This window comes from Cavia porcellus, unplaced genomic scaffold (genome assembly GCF_034190915.1).
Source record: "Cavia porcellus strain 051 isolate PalLab524CR breed Dunkin Hartley unplaced genomic scaffold, mCavPor4.1 scaffold_9, whole genome shotgun sequence".
NCBI classification, from domain to species: domain Eukaryota; kingdom Metazoa; phylum Chordata; class Mammalia; order Rodentia; family Caviidae; genus Cavia; species Cavia porcellus.
In genome coordinates this window covers 32,358,859-32,378,353 of record NW_026947492.1, presented here as the reverse complement: position 1 = coordinate 32,378,353, position 19,495 = coordinate 32,358,859, and the positions used below count along the sequence as shown (strand labels likewise).

The 19,495-nt window shown below is 37.2% G+C and overlaps 1 protein-coding gene across 2 annotated transcripts in view; it reads right to left on the bottom strand.

Annotated features, from left to right (window-relative positions):
• Positions 1-341: 341 nt before the first annotated feature.
• Pdgfd (platelet derived growth factor D) overlaps positions 342-19,495 on the bottom strand; it is a 220,852-nt gene continuing 201,698 nt past the window's right edge. For both annotated transcript variants that reach the window (XM_003472837.5, XM_003472838.5), the window contains exons 6-7: positions 11,868-12,082; positions 342-2,924 (exon numbers count right to left, since the gene is read on the bottom strand). In XM_003472837.5, the coding sequence (XP_003472885.2) occupies positions 2,799-2,924; positions 11,868-12,082 (341 nt within the window). In that variant the 3' untranslated portion in view covers positions 342-2,798. The remainder of the gene's footprint in view (positions 2,925-11,867; positions 12,083-19,495) is intronic.

Below are 19,495 nucleotides of genomic sequence, written 5' to 3'. Positions count from 1 at the left end.
AAAAAGAGCTCTAACGGATATAACAGCAAGTGTGTTTGGGGGTGTTAAATAGCTGACTTTATCAATGTTTTTGGAACATTGAACACAGCTGTTTGCAGTCTCCCTGTTTGAATGTCCACCTTGTGTTCTTTGATACTGTGATTTGAGGAACTATTTTCAAGAAAATAGTGTGTAATCTACTAGCAGGTAATTTCTTACTGTTATGTTGTTTTGTTTTGTTTTGTTTTGTAGTTCTGTATTGCGTGTACCCTTACGCCGCTTTGGTTTGTTTTGTGTTTTTCACTTTTTCCTCTTAAATTAAAAAAAAAAAACTGCAAGTTAATACTAAATAATGGAGTAACTTTGTTCAAAACTATTATTTATTTTCCATGAAGATAAGAGGCATTAATACATTTGCTATAGGAAATTCTATAAGAAAGAGCTACATGTTACCAATATGACAAAAACACATAAAAACTCTACTTACGAAAGTGTCAGCCCTATAAAAACATGTTAAATGAAAGGCATTATTCCATGTGAGTGAACTATACAGAAATGTGGATTTATTCAGACTTGTTTTGAAATGTAATTTGTACAGTGAGCTTTTTATTCCTTTGATGGCAATGAAACTGATTTATTGGTTTGTGTTGGAAGTATGATAGATAACAGATACCAAGAGAGAAGTTTTAATAAAACATTCAAGGAAGAAAACAAAAAGTGGGTATGTCTTTTTACATTTCAGCTAATAAATACAAAGTGTAACTAGGGTTTTAAATGAAAACCATCCTGGTTATTGGAGCTTAGAAGAGCTATTGAAAATTGGGTAGAACACTCTAATTTTTCATACTTACAGCAAAGATAAGAAGTTCAAAAGCTAGAGTGAGTGGTACAATACAGTTTGGTTTGAGTACAGGAAGCCAATGTTTTCTCAAGAAACCTGCAAGTAGTCATGAAGGAGAAAAGTGGTTCCTGATTACTAGAGTCTGCCTGAGCTCTTTATGATTGTGCTCTTGGATCTGGGGGAACTGAGTAACAGAATATTTAATTTTATACCGAGTCACTGAGTGAAAACACTGGATACTTCTAGGGAAGTTTTAGAAGATATATTACCAGTATGCATACTTCATCTAGCTCAAAGTGCTGAGAAGAAATAAGCCACGTAAGGGTAGTCGAGACCATCATGCTCACAAAGCCTGGTGTGTGTAAGCCACTCATCTTCATGAGCCCTGTCACATACCCTTCAGACAGACTGCTTGGAAGAAATCAGTTCTTCTTTACTTTCAACACTGGAAGGAAAATGTAGCTCCTTATGAGCACCCGTGAGCTGTGTTGATTTCGGTGTTCCCTCTTAGTGTCTAGCTTCAGAGCATGATGAATCACTTCCCATTCCTGGAGTCAGGCTCTTTAAGATAGACACGAAGGAGCCAGGGAGGAAAATTTACTTTACATACCAGTAGCCAAAGCAAAACAGTTTTCTAGTGGGATAGCAGCCCAAATTTGGCTGGCTCCTTAGAATATACTTCACACATATTCACAGCTGGCTCCTTAGAATATACTTCACATATTTGGAAAAAAATAAGAGACCCAGATTCCACTTGGCTCAAAAACAGGAATTATGAATTATGAGAAAGAATATGACTAAGGATTTACATCAACCAGAGTTGGTGGTTTTGTTAATATCAAAAGCTTTTTGGCTACAATCTATGGTGGCCTGACAAATTTAAAATGCCACTGTAAGTTGATACACATATATATCTCAATATATGTATCTCGATGTATAGATGGATACATGCATGACAGCACAAAGGGAAAATACATGAAACTATTGATACAGTTTGTAGAGCTCAAATCTGTTACTAAATATGGATTCTATCAAGTAGTTCATCCAATTTCCAGTTACATCCACATGTCAGTTCTTCCTTTTTGACTTTCGACTTCCCAAATCTTTCAAAGAACACCATTTTAAGAGGGTCCCCACAATTCCCATGCTATTCCTGAAATCATTTGCTTTTCTGGAGGAGTTTTCAGAAACAAAAAATACCCCAAGTAATTCTACCACAACTTTTCTTGAAGGACTATTAAAATCCCTCTAAGAAATTTTTGAGATAGTATTAAATGAAGTAGAATGTGACAGCAAAAAGCATCAAAAGACAACCTACATAATTTCTAAAGCTCTTATATTATTTTGGCTTGGTTTGGACACAAGTAATTATGGAACACATTGGTGTGTAGTGCATCTCATGGGAAAAATGGCTAGGTATTCATCTTTTTTCAGAAACAATATTTTTCTATGTTACAATTAAGGCATATACATAAGAAAAGCACATCTTCTGGCTTTTCATGTACAAAATGGTTTAAGACAGTAAGACTCAAAAGGGCTTGTGATTCAAAATTTAAAAATAAATTCCTCTCGATTTTCCCAAAGATATGTTTCATACATTTGATACATTTCTTACTTTGGCAAAATATTAAGGGTCTAAATAATTCAACCATGTGTAAGCACTGGCATATCTGGTTACATACTGAATAAATCCTTTAATCTATTTACACATAGACATAGATATAGATGTACCTGTGTGTATACACATGTATCCTCATATACTGTCATTAAATGCGATCCTACATTCTTGGATATAGAAGTTGATGATGCACCTTTCTATGTGCCATGGCACTAGCAAAGCTAGGCTGGACCTGCTTGCATTCATTGCATTGCACGTTAGTACAGTGGTAAGTTCAGTGTCCAGAGAGAAAGAGTCCCTTACTACACCCTCCTTAAACTGAAGCTTCTTTCATGCTTGATACAAGATGTGTGTACTCTTTTATCGAGGTGGTCTTGAACCACAGATACAATCACAACGTTCATGGTGATCCAGCTGGATGTCAACAAGGGCCATATTCTTAGCTTTGCCCCTCTTTTTGAAACGGCCAGGCTCAAACTTTAATACCTAAAACAAGAAGCATATTTCTGGTTAGTACACTTTTAGATCTTAACTTATTTACATGTCACTTATCCCCTTTGTGAAAACTCATTCTTCATCATTTGAGAGCCCAACAGAAGCTGTGGGCTTGCTATTAGGATGATGTGCATGCAAAAAAAAAAGTATTGTTCTTATAATCATAAACTCCCCAAGGGGCAGAATTTCACTCGGCCCAGAGTGGTGTGGCTATAACACCTACCTGTCATACTACAGTGACCTCAGGTATCCTAGCAGATATTTAGTTTTCTAAGGGCCTGATTTGTGGAAAATGGCATTCCAAATATATCATTGTTCTTCTGACCAAAGCATGTGCTACAGATGAACATAATATTGAGTGTATTATCACCACAGACAGGACAGTGAACAAGGTATGAACATAATATGCTAGTATGAGTAAATGCAAATTTTCCATGAGACCATAGGTGGCCATAAATCAGTGATAATATGTTCATGACCTCACATATTTGTGAAGATGGAATACCTTTTACAATTTAAAATAGGTCAGGCTACCTTAAACTCTTTGTGCATTAATACCTTCTCATCGATGCAGCATGACTCTTTTAATGCAGGATGATTTTAATTAATAAGCATATCCTGAATTTTTTTAAATTAATAAATTTAAACATAATTTCTCAAATTAATAGTTTAAATATAAATTAACCCTTCTTTGCTATGGCCTTAAATGAGTAAAAACATTATCTCAAGGTTAAACACTTGATAAAACTATATACTTGTTTTGATATACAGTTGTTTATATCTTGTATATCTTTAGGTTCTTGTTGACCTTTTTTTAATTTTGTTCTATTTTGCTCTGAGACTTTTCATCATGGCATCTCCAAAATGTTACGTAACAATTTACGTTTCCATACATTTTGCACAGATACTATAATTTTGCTTTCAGCTAACTTTGGTCTGTCACATAACGGAAAAACTATCATTATATCCATCTTACAGATTGGACATCTGAGGTTGTAGAGGAGAAGTTGTTTTTCTAGAGCCTTCCAGTGGATTAGACCTGGGGCCAGGACTATGGTTACTGGGCTCTGCACCTACAACTTCCTCTTGTTTCTTATGGGTGTGTGTGACGGTGGGATGTGTATGGAAACCTGTTATGCTTTCTGTGGTACAATTTAGTACTAGATGATGTTCAGGAACAATGATACCTTATTGTGGTATTTGCATAGTTATTAATGACATGCCTGTAATTCCTTAGTATAGTTTGTAATCTCAGCCAGTTTTTCACTTTTTCAATGAATAAAGACTTAAGCAAAACAAAACTACTAGAATAAATGTGCCCAAGGTCCTTTGCCCTCATGTGTCCTAAGGTGCACATTTTTTAACTTTTAGCCATGCTTCTCCCTGGGAGTTCCAGTCAGGTGAATAAGTTACTGCATTTGTGACTCAAGGGATATGAAGTTTGAGTGAAAAAAAATGTGAATACAAAATTGGGAGAAAGACATGGAATATCTAAGAGAGTTCATGCAGGAGGCACAAAAATTCCAAAGTATTTATTATTGGTAAAGTTAGTCCGAATGCTAGTTTTAATAGCTAATTATATTTTTATCATTGATCTACAAATGCACAGCATCTTAAATATGTATCACATGTTTCCACATGGTTCATTATGTATTTTCCCTATTGATTGGGCTATAAGAGCTTGAAGGCAAGAACAGTAAAACCTGAGGGCCTACTAGATGACAGGCACAGCTGTGAGAGGAACAATAAACAGTTACTTGCACTTCACTGAGCTGTGGGAAAAAAAGCTTTGTAATTGAGTTCAAAGATTACAAGAGAGTGTAGGTTACTTTTATGAGATCCTGGAGTCAATATATGGTAGAACCAGAATTTGAGTTTGCATAGCTCAGGTCACGCCCTTCCTAATGTAATCTGGTTTGCATTTTTCAACAGTCCAGTGGGAAGACAGTAGGTGTTGAAGAACTGCATCTGAGTAAACAAGATGTGCAATGCTAGAAAGGAAAGGTTTCAGGTTCATTCTTTTTTGTTTCCTCCTTCAACAAACACAAGAGGTAAAACCAATAGAAAAGGAGATAAGGATGGGAAAAATAAAACATCCCATGTTTTATGTAAGCTTTAATCCTTTCACAAATTTGAAACAAAATTGAAAGTTCTGAGACCAGAGTTACAGAACTTTTCTGTTTCCCATATATCATCCTCTGGATACATACAAAAAAAAAAAAAAAGATGTTGATTCTCAATGAAAAAAATAAGTGACCAAAACTAATGGCTAAACAATGTATCATATTTGGGGCATGAAATAATCCTCTTTGTAATTAATATAAAAACCCTATGATTCCATATTTGTTAAAAGTGCTTTGGAATGAGATTGGTCCCCCATAGCTTTGCTAAGAATTTCTCCAATGCATTAGTCACTGTCACCCAAGACTGTCTTTACATGAGGTAGCTTTGGGAGCTGCAGAGTACAGGGAAGGGAAATGATTGCAGAGAAGCTGAGTGTGTGATAAATATTCTTTGTTTGAAGAAGCCATTATCAAGGCCTAATAATTTGTGATGATTGCTATCTGTAAAAGCAGGTTCTCTTGATTTGCTTTCTCATTTGATGGCAAACAAGAGCGAGTGTTTTATGATAAGAGCAAAACCCTGGGCAAGTTTTCTAACTGGTCTTCTGAGTGTTCAGGGATTTTCCCTGTTTTATATTAAGCAACACAAGCACAGTTTATATGTGTTTTGCTGATAAGAAGAGAAAAATGAATTGGCAGACACTTTTCCCAGACAAGACAGAAAGCACTGTTTGAACAAAGTAGAAATTGGACCAGCTGATCACAGTGCTGATGTTCAAAGCTTTTGGACCATGTAATAGTCTTAGGTTCAGGTACACAGCACTGAAAGCAGGAAGAAAGCAAAGCTGATGTAAAATAAAATGAAAAGCTTTTATCAGAGAAGGCAAACTGGCGGGTTATAGTTTATCTGGTCACCTTTAAAGGGAAGGAAGCATTGAATTAGTTACAGCAGCTGGAGGAAGTTTGCTAATAGGAACCATCACAAAATTCTTTCCTATGGCCTAAGCTCTGATTCACAGCTGCAAGCACACACATGGAAATACAAATTCACTGAGGGGTAGCCAGGCATTTCTTAGCACCTATGGGTGAAAATAGAAATCCTGTCTCTTCTCCCCACCCACTGGAAAGTCACGTGAAGCCAGAAAAAGTTGACATTCATTAAATGAGAGGGACTGAGCTGGTTAGTGGCTTTTATACCATTATGCAAAATCAGAGATGTTTAGTTTTATAAATTGCCACATCACGAAAGATTTAACTACAGTTACTTGCCTTGTTGCCAATAAAGCACTGAATGAATCATTGCCATAAAGCTATTATACTAATAAAACAATATGAGGCAGAAATGCTATCTGCTGAGTTGGGATCTTGTTTATTGGGAATATTAAAAAAAAGGTTGTTAAGGCTTTGTAACAATTGCTAAATTAATGGCTGACATAGGAACACAAGCATATTTCAGGACCACATGCATTGCATAAATCTGAATCATTGAGAGTCTATTTAAGATTCTACCCAACTTCTAAAGCAGCCAGTATTCAATGTACACACAATTCATTAGGAAAAACAAAAGCTTCCAATTTTTGCTTCTATTTTGACTTCTTTTTTGTGTTAAGACTGGGAAAACTTTACATAGAAGATTTTTAGAAGATAATAGTAAATTATGCTCAAACTTAAGTGACTACAAGAGAGACATTTGGGTGACATTTGCTACCTGCTAGCAATAGACACACTGGAGACTGAGCACTGTAATGGAAGGGCTGATGTCAGTTCCTGACATAGTTCCCTAAGGATGGACATACATGACAGACAGTTCAGCAATTATATGCTGAGAAGTTTGAAGGTAGTAAAAGGCTGGGTTTCAGTGAGGGTGTTTAAACTCTTGTGGACTCTGAAAATGCAATCTTGATATATGTAGGTTTTCTATGAGCACTTTGGGGTGATCATGGGGTATTTAGCTGCAATATGTATTTAGCTGTAGTCCTGCCTTCAGAGAATGAAGCAGTGGAATGATTTTGCCAGCATTTTAGAGGACTGGTGACTACACATTCAGCATACTGATTGCAGAAAACATAATGGAAGCCTGGCTGGGTACCAAATTCCAGAACATTAGCATCGGGGATCATTCATGGTACAAGTGGACCTTTGTTCGCCTGAAGAATATCTTGTTCCCTGGATAACTTTCTAAACTTTAGCAAGAAGGCCTGATGTGAAACTGTACTGAGCAGGAAAGGATATGCAGTATTCACATGGAAAGTCTTTTTACCTAACAAAGTGAGTCATCAGAGCCGAGAGGTCATCAGAGCTAAGGGACCCAAATCATGAGCTCAAATAATTCCACCAACACTTACCTGCCTGTCTTGGTCTTTACAGTGTCTATATGCTTTTCATTACCACTGTAGTGATGAGTGAATTAACTTTTAATAAGCAGTCTATAAACATTAACTGTGGCAGATCATATCTTTCTTCTGCATTTACCTTGCACTTTAATCACCAATTGGTTCATATTCCTGACACAATTTTCAGTAGGATAAACTTTGGAGTGGGGGATTGAGTGCAACAGTTAATGGGTATCTGTAATTTCAGATCTTCCTGGAAAGTCAAAATTGTAGTTTATTATGGGAAATAACTGAGGAATGCTGTGGGCATGGGCGATGTGGCAGACTTGAAACCAGAGTCGTTGATCCTGTGATTCGCCTGCTCTGTCACGTGGCTCTGAACAGAACAGAGCCAAGGCCAGACTGACTCATGGTTTTACTCAAAGCAAGAAGCAGGAAGGCTCTCTATAAGCTCTAGAAATATGGTTTCCAGAAAAACAGTAGAGAAATTTTCCTGACTTTTGTTATGGTTGGTTCTGATCTTGACCCCAGATCTCACTGTCTTTTGCTAGGGAATAGATATTCCCTGAATAAAATTTCTTTTCTCTCTTTGGTCTCACTTTGTAAGGTTAGGTAAATTTGTATTAACAACAGATGTTTCAGCAGTGTAAAAGCTCACAGATACTATTCTTTTACCTCAAGTCTGCAGCCCAGACATCCTAGCATAATGTTGCTGAGTAACTTGCCATTCATGTCTTCCTTATTGAAAACTGGTTCTTCTGACTTGATATCAGCCCTTCCACTAGTTATTACACACAACTATTTTATGCATCATATATAAATGCTAACTTACATCTCCTAGCTTTTAACTTAATAAAATACAAAGTTTTAATACAAGATTTATACTAAAGTAAAAAGGATCCTCTAAAATATTTTCCATTTTATTCAGAGACAAGAATAAAACTAGATGCAGCAGATGTATCAGACAGCAGGTCTCCAAGGCTTGCGCTGAGCAGTACAGTAGCCAGTGGGCCACATATGGCTATTTATATTTCAATTAGTTAAGAATAAATACAATTTAAAAATTCATTTTCTCACTGTCTTATGTCTGACAGGCACGTACCGCTAGTGCGGCTGAATGGGACGGTACAGACACGGGATTTCTCCAGTGTGGAAAATTCCTTTACACAGTGCAGATGGGTATGCCAGCATCAGGATAAAAATACCAGAGGAAGACGGAAATTTAACTTCTGTCTTCCTCTGCTGTTTCTTAATTTTTAAATTTTTGGCTGAATAGATGTAGCCTCAGGACTGAATGGTGAAAAACAGAAAGTATTAAATGGAAAAATTCAACATATTTCCTGGGAATATCTTTTTCCTGTTCATTATCTATTATTAAGGGGGGAAATGGACTGAAATAATAGCATTTTCTAATTGTGTATAAAGTACATTTTCTAGAACCCTCTATTAAAAAATCACTGCCAAAAGTATCTTTCAAAATAGCAGAAGCATCTTTAAAGGGTACTATCATCTTCCCTTCACTTTTCTCTACCAGGCTACAAAACTTTGGAAGGATTTTCTAACTTTTTCCTGAAGTAGGATAAGAGGCCCATATGCACCCTCCCTTAACCAAGAAGAGTAGAGTATTATTTTTGAAGATAAAGAACAACAGACAAGACCTTACTTATTATCATCAGGTCCTATGCTTTGCTCTACCTTAATTCTCCATGACTGCCCACAACAATGAAACCAAAAAGGCTTGAGGTAAACCACTGCATGGGTGAGGGAAGAGATGGGGGGGGGCTTTCACTTCCTTGTGAGGCATCCATAGATCTTAAAATATTCGTGTGTTTTTCTGTATTCATTTGTTTCTGTCTTACATTGGCCTCAGTCATGAGCCCACAATGAATATGAGGTAAGGTGTACCTATATATGCCAACAGGAAACAGGCTAACAGGCATAGAACAATTGTTAGGAATGAGGAACTATACCCGACAGGGAAGTTACAAACTTTTAAGTACAGGAACTAATACTGCCTTGCAGTGGAAATTCAAATTTCTATAGGAGATAGAGTGGGCACATCATTAGAAGCTTTCTAATTCTTTTCTGATTTTAATTCCTTAATGTTGAGAAATAAAAAATGTATAGTGGATCATGAATACTTGCTGTGTGACAAGTTCTCATTATTCCCTTGAGGGTGTCATCACTCATAGAAGCTCATTTCACATCTCATCAGTTGCAACCATGAGCTAGGGAAACTGCTTTTTCATTTCTCAGAGACCAGAATACAAAAAGAGAACTAATAGAACATAGGACTAGCATTTTCCCTAATGAGCCTAGGCTCAAGCAACCCACATTTCTGGAAATGGAATAAGCCTTTTGATATTTTGCACAGGGCTCTTGACAGTGATAATTGTGACACACTTCAAGGGTATTTTCGGAGCCCGAAGGAAATATGACAGCAGTGTGTGTTCCAGGTATGAAGTTACTGACTGGGTGATTGATGCTGTTTCTCCCTTTGTCCAGTGCTTGGCAGAATGATTTTGTATAGAGCTCTGCAGAGCCCCAGAAAAAAAAGTATTATTATGTGTTTTAATGGGGTGCCTGAGAGTACATTTTCAAAAGGGTGCAGCATTTTGGATCACTCTTGAATGAGTACGAGATCAAAGATAGTCCTCCCTAGTTTTAATTGTGAACAGAAACTTGCAGGTAATGCTTTTTGTATATACAGAGAAGAAAGGATCTAAGAACATGAAGAGGGTAATCAGGCACTTTACATTTCTTTGGAGGGGAAGCTTTGGCAAGAAAGAGCCTTTTGGGTGTGTAATCAACTCTGCTGTTTCCGACATACAGAATTTTAAAATTCAAGTTGAAACTTTTGTCTGAGGATAGGGTCAAGATAAAAATAAAGAACTCTACAAATACATCAAAGGCCTGAACTTGAAATGTTCTTCCTCTCAGTTATTATTAGTGAGAGATTATAAATTATTTTAACTCTAACTTGATTATTACATTCTGGATTCATCCTTGGAGTCTGATAAATATTACCAAATTCAGATTCTTAAACATAAAGGACAGCATCCAATCTAGAGTTCATCACTTCACACAAAAATAAAACACAATGCATACAGATGATAGCATTCTGTAGGTATGAGAAATTGGTTTTCTTTTGAAAACATTGGAGTGGAGTAAGTAATTCCTATGACTAAATAGTATATTTCATGTAGGTCTATAACAATTTGTCTCCCTTGACTTATGTAAGTGTGAATTTCTCAGATTGAAAATATCAGTTATGATGCACATATTTTTGATTAGCCCAGCAGTAATTTCATTTATTACTATTATACTGGCTTCACAACAAAGATGAACAAATTAAACATAACTAAAACAAAAAGCCCTCATTCCAGGCCAGTTTTATAGAGCTGGGCATTATATAGAGAGGAACACCTACATATTCCTTTGTCTTAGAGCAACTCTAAGAATCATTACTAACAATAATTTGCTTCACATTTTAACTTTTATTTATAAATGTATTCCTGTATAATGTTTCATACATTACCATCTGCATTTCATGGACCTTATTTTATTTTATCTGCAGACTCCTAGAAGGATTTATCCAGTATAATTTCTCAGGCCCACTTCACATATATGAAAACTAAGTTTCTAGACTTTAATGACTGTTAAACTTCCTCACAATCAGGAAGTAATTAGAGCTGTTGTCAATGTCTTTTAATTCTCCTGTTTCTTTTATCCTCAGAGATAGCCAGGATCACTAGGGACAAGAATACAGACTGGCAGCAGTTGAGGAGTTCTGATCCCAGCTTTGTGATTTTCTGACTATGTTTTATCGGTCAACCTTCTGGTCCTGGTAGGCCTTGTTTATTCACCTAGTAAAAGAATACCCATGCCCTCGGCTTTACTGTACTACTGTTAAACTGCTGCTGTAGAAGCATCCAGTCATACTCATTTGGGTTTGCTATTATTAAATATTACTGTTCTTAACGTTTTTTTAGTAACTTTTATGTTTGCCTTAGCTTTTGGTGTGACAGTATTTCCCCCAGCACTATTTAGGAAAAACAAGCATGTTAGAAAAATAAATATTTTTATATTTAGAGAATTAAAAGGTCTCTGACAATTTATATTTTCTGTGTTTACATGTTTAATTGCTTAATAATGTAACTGAATGCGTTTAGCACTTCGCACTTTAATTACAAAAACCTAGTCATCTCCTATCAATGGTTACTATCACCCTTCGACGTGGAGGCCAAGTATTCTCTGAAGTGATTGTAGTGTACATGTGATTATCTACTCTAAAAAGTTATTTTCAAACCAAATGATATATTTTGTGAAGTAGAAAAAGGAGTTCCTTTTTGCAGGATGGAATTAGTGCTTTCCAAGGCACCTGACTTGGCAAACTTAGCCTGGGAAAAATTTCAGCACCAATCAGCAACACATTCAGTGGCGCTGTCTTCTAGCTTCCTCTAGGTTATAGAAATGACTCAGTCAGGAAATCACTAAACGCAGCCACAGGAAAAGAAATTTGAGAGTGACGTACATACCTCATGGTACTTTTTCACAGTTTTCCCTGAGCTGCATGTGCAGGACTTCCCATTGGCAATTCCACAGCCACAGTTTCCCCCACAGCGCTGCACCAGGAGGCATCGGGGGAAGAAGACCACACTGGAGAGCTTTAGCTCCTCTCTTAGGTTGACTGAGTAATTCCGTGGGGTGCAGCTGTAACGTTTGGCATCCTCATTGAGCTTGTCCAGGTCAACTGTGGGCAAACATAAACACTGTGTAAGCAAACACGCAATGGAAAGTAAAAGCCTCAGCATGGGTTCTATTCAGGGGGTGAAGTGGGGAGATTCTGTAAGGACGATATCAACTCAGGAGTGAGTCTGTCTTTGGGTACTTATAGTGGAAGATCTAATTTCTCTGTGATCCTTTCTACTTTCCAAAACCAACAACAAAACAAGACAAAAGCTTGACTAAAATCTGTGTGTGACTCAAATTTCTTTTTTTTTTTTAACAGAACAGTTTCTTCTCAGATGAAAAAAATGAAAATTTGACAACTTAAAATAAATGCCTTTTTGTTTAAAACTACAAAATAAATTATTTCTTGTTTCTAAGTAAATCCTGACTCTAAGTCATTACTTAACTATACTGTGAGATATACTGAGGACACATTAGGAATGAGCTCTGTAATGTGTATACATGGCAATAGAATTATTAGAACTTAATGGGAGGAAGCAAAAGATTTTGGTTTTATTTTAAAGCCAAAGGTTGCCAAAATGTTGAAGGAAACGATATTCTTGTGAATACGTGCATATTTGTGCACTGGGTCCTAGATGGCAGTATAGCATAGTGGTTAAGTGCTTGGGCTCTGCAGTAAAACTACAGCTTTATCATCATATTGTGCCTTCTTTGAGTGGAAAGTTACTGAATGACCCTGAACCTCTGCTTTTTCATCTATAACATATACATATTTGAAAGGTTGAATAGAACATGCCAGGTAATTAGTGGTAGGTGTTATTATTTCTTGTTTCATTTGATTTCGTCATTTGTTTTCTTTTAAAGTCAATGGTTAAAATAAAAAGATAATTAGATCTTCCTTCCTATTTTGCTTTCAGTCATTTTTCTATATAAATGATTTTCCAGGGGTATGGTTTTGGGACTACTATGAATTGCCTTAATAATCTTTAAAATGTAAGTAATAAAATTTTGCTTGAATTAAACATGTAGTGTTGCAATATGTAATTGTATTTTAAATAGTGCTCTCCAAATCCACTCCATCATCCATCCATTTGAGATTCAGATCCTGACTGTTGTGCACATCACAAGTATCTTCTCACCAGAATGTCAGCGGAAGAAAGCTCTTTTGTCTGCAAATCTTGCTGCAGCTCTGTGTGTACCAGCTAAGCCACCACAAGAGAAACACCACAAATGCTGGCCAGATACCACATTCGTCCTGGGCTACAGCCCAGTAAGTTTAAACCAAAACTGCTTAAGAAGGAGTGGTCTTTGGGGGCAGAGATCAAAGGCCAAGGATGACATTAGTAAAATGCCTCAGAGGATAACTGAAGGATGGAAGGCACAGGTGTGACCTAAGTATCCATTAACCCCATAAAGTCAGAAAATTTCACTGAGAGTAAGAAAGAGACCAGCTGTGTGGCTAAATGACCCTTTGAATAGGAAATTAAATGGCAGCTGGGTTGATGTCCTATCCTGAGTGTATTTTCAGATGTATAAGTATGCTCTGATTTTCAAGGGCAGGGATTTATACCTAGCTGCTAAAAGCTAAACTCCGGACACTGTGGGGACTGAATAAATGCTAATCACTGTGAATAATTTATTGCTGTTTTTTCTTCCTTTGTAAAGACATGTCATAAGTTTAGCTACAATCAATCCAGATTTAAATTGAATGAACTCTGTCTTGGGAAAGGAACCATTTTATTGCTGCTAAAGCCCTGAAAATAACTGCAAGCAAAGCAGAAAGGATTACATAAATGGATTAAGAAGTGCAGCAATCATCCATTACAAGTGTCACCTTGAGATAAATACTGATGCTGTCCTGTGCATTACTGGGCTTGCAGGCCGGGCTGATGCAGAGAGCCAAATCTGCTGCCTATGATGGCTAGAATGTATTTGTCTAACATGCAGAATACAGAGGTGCAATTAGCAGGAAGGTATCATGACACATGTGAAGACAGAGGGGGCAGGAAGGAGGTGCCGGCCCCAAGTTTTTTCTTTAGTTCATCTTCCTGATAGGCATCACATATTTGTAATGCTTAGTTGCTCCACACCACACATTTGAAGTCGGCATTATTTAAACAAAGTGAATTATAAATGCTAAAAATAGAATTAAGGCTTTTCAAACCACTGGTTGAAAGAAAACTACCAGCATTGCTAGGGTGCTGTCAAGCTTTGCAAAGGATATGAAACTGAAGACGGGGCTATATCCCAATCTCCAAGAGAGATCTAAGCCGAACTGCAGCATGCTTTGCTATGTGAATTTAGGAAAATCTCACGGTATCCTCCAGAACAAGGATATGTGCCTTATTTCCCTTCAAACCACCCTCCTCACTTTGTACATCCATTTCACTGAGGAGCACCAGTGACTTCTTTCTCACCTGCCATGAAAAGATTTAAAATGCTGTCAGTTTTATGCATCAGTCCACTGATGTGACTAAGCCCGAGTGTGACTGCTGTAGAATCCCGCTGCCCTACTTATCAGGGGATTAAAACCACTGAAGCACTCAAGTTAGAACTAGAACTAAAAGGTTCTTCTGACTGGATGCAAATAACTACAAGGCATGACTGCAGACTTTCTCCAAGGATATTGAGCTTCCAGTCAAAGAAGACAGATGAGACAGTGCAGCGGAGCAGGGAGGCAGGCAGAGGCTGAGCAAGCTCCTGGCATGCTGGTTGGCAGGAGGCCCTTGGTATGAGCTTCTTGAAAGGATTGGCATACAAAGTGGTACGAATCATGGGAGAAAATCAGCCTTTTCTATTCTTGCATTACTTTCCATAGCTGAACATTACAGAGCACAAAGGATATTCCAATTTTAATTCAAAGGCTCATTAATTTCATCTAACTTCCCTTATTTCACCCCAGTGTACATAATGTTATAATACAGTAGCACTGAATCAAATTTCTGCATAAGGTCAACACTGAGCCTAATGATTGAATTTGATTCAATTCTCATCCAATTTGGTTTGCGACCAGAACTGTAGAAACAATTAACTTCATAAACCAAGGTATGGCTGGACTCATTTGGCTGTTCCTTTGAATTTGAGGCTTATGTTTTCATGAATTTGCAAGATCAGCTAAGATTTTCAGGTTTTGTGCTGACAGTTCTTTAGAAGAGGAGAGGCTTAATGTCCCCAAAGACTTTCTCTGGCCATGTTGGTCCAAAGCAGGAAGTGGCTCAGCACATGAGAAACTCTTCTGTGCCACCTGGCCTCAGACTGTAGCCTGGTCACAGTTTTTTTGGGCTGCAGTCATAATTCTGGGGTGGAATTAGTATAGAGAAGGGATTGGGTATGGAGGAAGGAGACTCAACCAGGTCTTGTGGATCTCAACCGTTACATTAAGTATGTAGGAACTATGAAGTTTTTCACATAGACAATTATAGGAAATCTTCACAAATGCTAAGAGTTACACAGCCCCATTACCCTCCTTTTACAGTTGAGGAAACTGAACCTTTGAAGATTTAAGTAAACCATCTGTCTACTGAATCTCTTATCCTCTTCTCCCATTTCTTTTCTCTTAATGGTAGGACAAGGAACAAATCACTTAAGCCTGCCTTTTTTAAAACCATTTGATTTTCCTAGGGACATGGCTTAGTAGCACAGTGCCTGCTTGGCAATCACAAGGTCCTGATACAAAAGAAAGAAAAAAAAGAGGAAAGAAAAAAATTGATTTCATCAATTAGAAGCAGACAACTGTGAAAAGAAACAGATATTACCTTGGTACAAGAGTTCTTTGCAAAGAATAGGTATTCAATAACTGCTCTCTGAAAGAATCAAACTACTGAATGCTTTCAATTTTTCTTATGAAAAAGGATTGTTATTTCAAGTTTTCTTTACAGGGAGTTCAGAGTACCATATTATATGCCGAATGGCTTTTATTTCTAATCTACCTTTGAGTATGTTGTAAGTGCAAATGTGTTAGGCTAGTGTGGGCATACTAGAGTTCTAGAGACAGCTGTACCATGGATGAACCATGCTGCCTGACAATAACTAACATTGAGAGCCAGGAAACCTAGAAGTAATGAAATTAGTGTGGAAAGTGGTTTTCAGAAGGCTGGCTCTCAGATACATACTTTAAGGTGATAAAGAACATGCCCTTGGCCCACGAGACTGGTACCACCATCTGTTATACAAAGTGCTAAGTACGTAGTTGCAACACTAGATTTATGGTGCTTGGGGTAGGAGTAGGAAGGGAAAAGAATATGTGAATAATTGTCCCTTGTTGTGTACCATGTGAACAGGGATTCTCAGCTTTTTATAAGCTTCACTAATGCTCCAGGAGGAGTTTGTTCATCTTTACAATCTCACTGTGATTTTAAGATTTCCGCTTCAGTAAATCAGGACATAATTGTGAAAACCATTTTCATAGTTCAACTTCAATTTTGGATGTGTAAGTAAATCTGGAAACAATGACATTTACAGCATTTATTATTTTAGTAATATTAATAATATTTAATAATACAGCATTTTACAGCATTTAGCGAGGGAATTTCAGCACATTTAAACCTAAAATCATGCAATATACTAAATTTCAGCACTGTATTTGTTGGTTTAATCCAAAGAATTGAAATATTTACCATTTGTACTTAGAAAATAACTCATGTCAAAAGGCTCCTGATGACATAATTGCTGATTTTCAAGTTTTAAAAAGTTGTAAAACAATGCGGGAATGGAAGTTTGCTGAGCACCTACTATGTGCCCAGAAAACGGTATAAGATGCTTTTAGAAGTTTAAGTCTCATTTGTTTTATTTTGTATTTATTTGTTAATCTTTTGTATTTACTTGTTATTTTGTATTTGTATGTTATTTGTTAATCTTTCATATTTGTTTTTTATTTTGTATTTATTTGTAATCATCTGTATTTATTTGTTAATCTTCATTTTGGACATTATATTTTTCCATGCTGAAGATCTGGACACTTAGACACAGAGGAGTCAAGCAACTTGTCTAAAATCCCTGGACGTGTACTAGGCATTTAACAGCTATCTGCTGGAAAATCAGTGGGTAACTGAAGTATCTGCAAGGCACTGAATTAGGCATTAAGGTAGGTAACACCAAAATAAGGCAAGTCTCTGAACCCTTGGAGGTCAGGACCTGGAGGAACATCTGTAGCACATCAATGAAGTGAAAAATAAGAAAGAAAAGAAATGATGAAGAATCAAGATTTATAAATATCTTTCTTTCTTGCCTTTAAGACTATGGGTGTCTAAATGCTACACATCATTGGATTGCCCACAGCATGGGCTGTACAACCACCAAAGCCAGGTTTGTATCACAGCACCCTACTTTCAAGTTGTCACAGAACCTTTCTGAATTTGTTTCTTTTATTGTGTAAGATGGAAATAATAGTAACCGCCTGCTGAGAAATGTATTCAGACTGAATGAGTTTAGAGTGTTTGAAGCACGGGTCCATCTTCTCTCTCAGTAGGTATGCCTATGCTGTTGTTGCAGTAGGTAAAGCAGATAAATGAGGTCAGGTCAGCTGCAACCAGAAGTAGCTGAGATCCAATCAGTGACCACTATGGAAAAGAAAGTCATAGCTACCTTGATGTAAAGACCGGAGAGCAAGAATCATGTGTGTTCAGGTTAATTTAAAGGGACTGAACCCTGTCTTTTGCAAGTAGACACAGGGCATGAGTCACATCTCTCAGCACCAGCAGTTCTGCAGAAGTGTGTGTTCTGGCATCAGGGCTGAGTCTCTCCACCTCCAGTTGGCACAAAACAAAAGGGTTTACCAAAGCCTTGCAGAGAAAACTTGGCAGAGAATATATAAGGCATGTGTGCTTACCTTGACAGAGTAACCACTGCTTAATTAGACACTGACAGCTTACCACCATCAGAAGGGTTTTCTTATTAATTTGTATTTGAATAATAAGCCTAGGTAAGAGAAATACCTCTGATGATGAGAATGGGATTAGGACAGCCACAAAGGTAGACAGTCTCTCATCTAGGAGAAAGAAGTTGGCCTTGACAGTAGGAAGGAAAACAACTGAACACTGTTCCCTTTGCTGAGATTTTCTTCAAGCATTTAAATGTGTGCCCTGATAGAAACCATGGACACCATACGGCAAAATAAACAGAAACATGGCTTTTGTTAATGTGTGCTGACAAACCGAGGAAGTGGGGATTTGGAACACTTACAAATCAGAGGGCTCGTAAATGGTGGCTAAAGTCTAAGGAAAAACAGTGGAAAGCTTAGCAGAGGAAACATACAGTAAGCAAAACAGTGCAGAAAAAGATTTGGGGTAAGTAGTATCCTATAAGAGTTTAGTACTTGATGATTTTTTAAAAAAACTTTCATGAGTGTACCAATATACAGATACTTAAATACGACACTATTGCAAGTGAGGCTGTCTGGAGTACTGATGATTATCTCAGAATCCTACAGGGAAGAGACTGGAGTTCAGAGGCATATCATGGTGCTCTTAGAACTCTCTAAGAAGTTCAAGTAGTAATAGTAGCTATAATTTTTTGAAGGTCTACTAGTTGTTAGGTAATCTAGCAATACGTAATATCAACATAAGTTTTCAAAGTGGTTAGAATTAAAGCCATCTTACAAAATGCAGAAAATAGAGCATCAGGAGTCTAAGATTTGAGTCAGAGTGTTTTTTCAAGTTCAGTTCACTCCAAAACCTGTGGTCTTTCTGAGGTAGGATAGAAGAAATAAAAACTACGTAGAAAAGAGACAAGGAAATTGAGATTTTAAAATTTTACTTTTAAGAAAAATTGCAACTTCAAGACACAAAAGTTACTCAAAACTTTTTTTCTCTTCTAAGAATCCCCAGAAAATCAGAAGGCTCTTAAAGGTACACTAAGCCGGAAAATCCAGGCTTCACACCTATTCTTTACACCTGTAGACTATGCTTCTTCCATCCTCAGGAAGCAGCAATATTGGTGAATGACAGATTTCAACCTCAAACATGTGGATACTGTAGGTTGTAACCTGGCAGAGAGTACACCTTCTAGATCACTCATCTTAAAAACACTCCTAAAATGTACTCAACTCCAGCTGACAGTAAGTCTCGTTTCTCTAAGCAAACACATTCCCCTCTTGAGTGCACCTGTATTTTTGTCTAACACACTTTTCTCTTGCCTCTTACTGACATGTACTTAAAATTTTTTCTCTGTGACATTATTATGGACAGTTAAGTTAGATAGAAATGTACTAGGCAGCCAGATAGGGCCATACCCTTGGGTAGTCAGTGCAGACCATGAGAACACATTACATCTGTTGTCAACGGTGCATTTTCTGGAGGTCAGGCCTCAAAATAAAGGCAAAATGACCAGGCTTACATGCTTCCCCAAGAAATAAGAAAATTGGTCTCTATTCTTTCCATATGCACTTATTACATAACCAGCTTCCCCATCAGATCCATATTGCCTAACTGGCTAGGCTTGTAGTCTTACTGACTGATCATAGTTTTGACATACAATG